Source organism: Merops nubicus, unplaced genomic scaffold (assembly GCF_000691845.1).
Source record: "Merops nubicus isolate BGI_N331 unplaced genomic scaffold, ASM69184v1 scaffold5346, whole genome shotgun sequence".
Classification (NCBI taxonomy): Eukaryota; Metazoa; Chordata; class Aves; order Coraciiformes; family Meropidae; genus Merops; species Merops nubicus.
This window is the reverse complement of record NW_008615506.1, coordinates 62,852-68,851: the sequence shown is the minus strand read 5'-3', so window position 1 is coordinate 68,851 and position 6,000 is coordinate 62,852. Positions and strand designations below refer to the sequence as shown.

The 6,000-nt window shown below is 36.4% G+C and overlaps 1 protein-coding gene across 1 annotated transcript in view; it reads right to left on the bottom strand.

The window, feature by feature from the left end:
* Positions 1-1,507: 1,507 nt before the first annotated feature.
* LOC103775088 (extended synaptotagmin-2) overlaps positions 1,508-6,000 on the bottom strand; it is a gene marked incomplete at both ends in the record, with an annotated part of 38,757 nt that continues 34,264 nt past the window's right edge. Inside the window, one exon of the mRNA XM_008942531.1 lies at positions 1,508-1,570. Coding sequence (XP_008940779.1) covers positions 1,508-1,570 — 63 coding nt within the window. The remainder of the gene's footprint in view (positions 1,571-6,000) is intronic.

Below are 6,000 nucleotides of genomic sequence, written 5' to 3'. Positions count from 1 at the left end.
TATATATATATAATGTATATTTTTACATTTTACCAAATGCTGTTTATTAGAGAGTAAACTGTCTGCCATAGCTGAGCCTTGCTCACCAGCTGTATAGCATTACATCAAACTGTGAAAATAAACATTGGTTTAGAAACTAATTACATGCAGAAAGGAACATTCCCAACTACATGTTTCTTTCACAAACTTTAAATGAACCTAACAAAAATTTAAGTCAGAAAAAAAAAAAGTTAGACATGAAAGTTAATCATCTCAAGCAGGTGTTAGTGCACTTTAAAATGCCTAGAAAATATAGTATACATGGTTAATAATTTACTTTGAATTCTACCATGTTGGAAATTGTACAGATCAGGTATGTAAAGAGGAAGTTAGTTAAAATATACTTAATGCATGTAAGGTCACAATGACAACCAAGTGATTCAAATATTTTAGATTTTTAACTTAAGAATGTGCATGTTTTAGGTATTTTTGGATCGGAACTTGCATGTTTGATATATTTCCACTAATACTACTTGACTTTAATGTGACACACTGCTTATATCCATACTTTCCTTTAGAAGAAAAGCTGTTAAGAAAGGACTCCTTTCTTGGATGAATGCTGCATTTCTGTTTTTCATGATTTCTAATTGAAAATATTCAGCTCTCAAAGACAACAGAATACAAAAGTTTAAGAAACAGAGAAAAAAAGATTACACTCCAACTGATGTCATTTAAAAATGGTAGGTGGCATATGTTTCATTTTCTCTTTGTCCATAAAAACTGTCTGAAACTCCCTTTTCTTCATTAAAAGATGAAACTACAGAAGTTGACAAAAAGACCCTGTTGGTTATCTTGATCTGTGACTACACATAATTTAAATTCATACCAAATAGGTAGCAATATGTACACATACATATAACACATCTTTAACATCTGACAGGTTTGCTGTTGACAGTCTATTAGAGACTGCCTCTTGTCCAAGTTGCTCCAACTGAGAACTTGGCATATACCTCCCAAGTTTACCTCTCAACTCTATGTCTATGTTCCATATCAAAAGGCTGGGCTGAATTTATCTAGCATTTATATAAAAGATGTAAAGCCTTCTAAAAACACCGAAGAAAAACAAGATTATTTCAAAACATGTCAGAGATGGATTTTATTGGTAGTCATTCAGAGCTGACCAACAGAGAGGGAGTATCACTCAGCATGTAAAAGATGTCTTAGCTTTCATGTCAGCTTTGTTCTTTAGTTACTACTTCAAATTAGTTCTCAGGACTACATTTTTCCCCAAGTCTTCTAAAGCAGTCTATACTCCCCTCACCTGATCTAAAATTCAAATTACCACAGACCACAGTGTTTTACCAATGCCTTGACTGCTTCTTGGAATAAAATTTAAAGTAAAATCTATTGCACTAAATATATATCTGACAACAGAAATTCCACCCACTATTGGAAGAGACATGTTGCAGGCACTTGTGCACTTCCAATTGCTTTTGTGACCTTAAATGGACAACTATATTACTTTTACCTTTAGGGCTTTCTGAACAGCAGCCTTCTTCAAGCCATCAGGGTTAAATTCTAATGGATTATGCTTTTAAGTCAGGAGAGAATGAACATAGCAAGGGTTAATAAGTCATGCAATGAAGCAATTTCACTAGGTTAATTAATTATGACATGACCACACAGGACAAAGTGGGGAAAAAAACCACAACTAAAAAAATCAAACACAATATTTCAAAGAAAGCAATGAACAACAACAACAGAAACATCTGACAAAACTTTTTATTTCTTCTTGTCCTCTCTGAATGTTTGTATTTTGCTTTAAAACTAATAGGCTTACTTTAAGTGCAGTTTTATTTCCCTTACCAGGCTTTTTTACTATAATAAAGAAACTTCACAAAATAGCTTTTATTGAATGCCTAATGTCCTATGGACTGCCTTCTGAATTAACCTTTTTTAAATTTGGTGAAGTTTATTTTCACAATATAGAAGCTTCACCGTGATAAGTCGAGTAATCATATGAAGTAGTCCTTTTATGGAGAAATTTCAATGCTAGAAATATTGATAAGACTTAAAATCAAAGTAGTTTGAGCCTCTTCAGCAGACGAGTGATAGAAACACTGCATGCTAACTAGAATAAAGGTCTGCCACTTGATTCAGTTGAATGAAGACATGCAAATACACTAACAACAGGCATTCTAACTGATCTAGCAGGACAGAACCTCTCATCATTTTCTGTTAATTAAGCAAATTTTAGAATTTTATTTTAAGAGTAACATATTGTTCTTCCAGGGACAAATGTAAAGTACAAAAATGTTGCAGAAAATTTGCATTCAATTCTTCAGAAATAAATTAAGGAAAAACAATGTTGCAATAAATGAGACTTGAAGTTACTATACTTGTGGTTGTTTTTTTTCTTTAAACACAATTTTTTGCTTAATGGAAGAATTCTGTTTTAAAAGCTGTAGTGTGTGGTAACAACAAAAAAAATGCATACTGGCCTTTTTAAGCATGCTGGTTTATGAACGGGAACCAACATTATTAATGCTCTGCCAAAAGAAACACATTCCTGAAATTCAAATCTGTAAGTGACTAAACGTTGAAGAGGTTTAACCTTTATGCAGAAACACTTATTACATTTTCTTTTGGAAAGTCATACCCTTAAGTTGGCAAATATATATGACAAGATTCCTGGCATTCAGCTTCAAAATTTCTATGTCAGAGTGAACATACTGTATGATTTTTTTTAAAAAAATATTTTTTATTTTAATTATTTTTCTTAAAATAAAGGAATCTTCCACAGCTACTTAGCTGATAGATTAGGAACTTACTATTGTACTTAAAGAGCTTCAAAGATAGAGACTGCACAACAACCCTAGAGATATCAACCTTAATATTTATCTATCCTTTCCATTAGAAATCTTTTTAATGCCCTACAGGTATGTTCCTTGCTGGTGTTTAAGCACTGCTTCTTGTTTTCTGACAAACAAGAAAAAGCTACTGTGTTTGCAGCAGCCTTGTATCATTTCCATCTTCATCTTTATTTCCTAAGGCTAAATTCTCTTCCTCTACTGGTCATGTTTACTGGCTTTCTCGTTATCAACACTGCTGCCCTCCAGATCTTAAATTGCTGCAGCCAAAATTGGGGCCTTAGTAATGGCTAAGTAGAACAGCAGGTTTAGTCCATACATCTTACAGGCTACATTTCTCTTTTCTATATACAGTATAGTGTTTTGTTTTTTTATAACAATATGATACAGCACAAGTACAGTTCTATTTCTGTTGGGCTATCCAACAGACGATTACTTCCATCCCATATTTGTATGGGTGCAATGACCACAGTCTATAGAAAAGTATCTTATTTTTTCAGATTGCATGCACAATTCATCAAGATCATTTTGAATCCTTAACTTACTGGCCATCTTTCCTTCACATTTGCACCTGCATATTCAGTACATATCTTCCCCCCCCAGATCATTTTTTCAAATAATTTAAAAAGCCAAACCCAAACCTATGTAATCAATTATAAAGGCTGGGAACCAGTGATTCCTAGATATTGAACACGTCACAATTCCTCTGGAATCAGAGCAAGGATAGTGCAAGAGGGACATCAGCTGGGATAAATATGTTTAAGCCAGACTTGAGGTTGCAAGGAAAGGAGCTGAAGGTCTGTGAGGATGGTGGCTGAAAAGCTGAGTGGGAGTAGACTAAGAAAAGAAAAGGGAATATTCAATATAAAAAGCCAAGAAAAGGTCTTACCTTAGGTGAAAAATTGTCTTGCTATGGTTATGAGTGTCTCTGCAGTTATAGGAAAAGGGGACAGATATACAAGAACTAGACTGATAACTGACACAGTGGAGTAAATAGGAGTTTAGGCTAGCATTCTGGCTAGTGACATTTGCAGTTAATCCTAATAATAAACCCAGAAACTACACTGCAACTAACAAGCTGTTTTGTTATTAAGTCAGATCCTAATTCAATATTCTCTGGAATACAACTCATTACTTCTGTTAACTCAGCCTTGCTTGGGGTTAAAATGGGGTTTTGAGTTTCTAAATCTGTGAAAGCATCCTCAAATGCTAACCAGAAGATAGTTACTGATCTATAAGAGCTGATTTAAAATATGGATATTTTATATCTGATATGGACACCTATTTAAAAGAAAAATTGTTTTGAACTAATGATCATGTATCGTAAAAACAGTGTTACCTACTTTCAGAAATTATAGTAAGAACCCTATTTGTACTCTTTAACTTCAGATAAATCAGATTTAGGTGGGTAAATGTCTGAATTAGGTGTGATGAATCTAGGTTCCCAGCAGTCAATAAAACAGCCTAGAAAGAGAGAGCACTGCAGTTTCCTCTCCTTATATAAAGTGAGCTCCCTTTTTAAGACACCCTCTGCCCCATGTTACAGGTCAATTAGAGATCTGAACCTGAAGGTATGAAAGTCTGCCTAATACCTCCTGTTTAAAGATGGCCTGAAAACAAGTTGCAGTTTTATGACTGCTGAAGCTGTTATTACCTCCTGGCTATTGCCAACCCTCTCCCCTCTCCTGGCCTCCCACCATAAATCTCACCCTCCTATTTGCTGCAAGACTAGCAGCCATGCAACTGCAGTACAGTGCTGTTGAAGGAAATCCAGATGTGACTGTCTTAAAACGTTTGCTGTTCCACTCCAACTCACAAATTGCTTCAGGGATTGTATGAGGTTTAACAAGACCAAGTGCAGGACGGTCACAACAACCCCAGGCAACGCTCCAGGCTTGGGGAGGAGTGGCTGGAAAGCTGCCTGGTGGAAAAGGACCTGTGGGTGTTGGTGGACAGCCAGCTGAACATGAACCAGTGTGCCCAGGTGGCCAAGAAGGCAAATGGCATCCTGGCCTGTATCAGAAACGGTGTGACCAGCAGGAGTAGGGAGGTGATCGTGCCCCTGTACTTGGCACTGGTGAGACCACACCTTGAGCCCTGTGTCCAGTTTTGGGCACCACAGGATAAGAAGGACATGGAGGTGCTGGAGTGGGTCCAGAGAAGGGCAGTGAGGCTGGTGAGAGGGCTGGAAAACTGCCTCATGAGGACTGGCTGAGAGAACTGGGGTTGTTTAGCCTGGAGGAAACTGTGAGAAGACCTCATTACTCTCTACAACTACCTAAAAGGAGATTGTAGTGAGGTTGTTGTTGGTCGCTTCTCCCAAATTACTAATACAGTGAGAGGAAATGGCCTCAAGTTGTGGCAGGGTATTCAATTGGGTATTAGGAAGAATTTCTTTACTGAGAGTGGTTAAGCACTGGAATGGGCTGCCCAGGGAGGTGGTGGAATCACAATCCCTAAAGGTGTTCAAAAAACAAGTAGATGTAGCACTTGAGGCTATGATCTAGTGGTTAAGGAGGTACTGGAATGAAGGCTGGACTTGATGATCCTAAAGGTCCTTTCCAATCACAGTGATTCTATGATTTAGGTTTTGTCCAGTGTCTAAATTGATGCTGTTACATGGAGACAAGATATCCTAAGGCAAAGCCCTTAAGATCAACAGAAACATGAGAGTTACACACTTTATTTTTTTTTTTTCAATTATTATTTCTAGGATGTATCTAGTAACTACTTTACAGTAGGATTTTTTTTTAACTAAAAGAAACAAAATACTTATCAGTTTTAATACCAAGATAACTGAACCATAGCTTATGAACTGCATTTCTTATTAATTTAATTTTAACAAGATGTAGTAATGGCTGTAACTTTTTCAATAACTTAAAATGAACTCCTACACAGAAACTAACTGAAAGAATTGCAGTGAGGGGTTTTGTTGGGATTTGGGGGCTGTGGGGAACGTGGTTTTAAGTCGAAGTTTATGATATGAGTCAAAAGTAGCCAGCCAGCTACAGATATACTTCCATGATCTCCAGTGGCATACCCACCTCTCTCTGGCAAAAGAGTTCTGATTCTGAACAAATTCTCATTCTTTTTGAAAATACCAAGGTTGTATTTACAGATTTCAGTATAAGATATTCAGAGGCTCACTAGT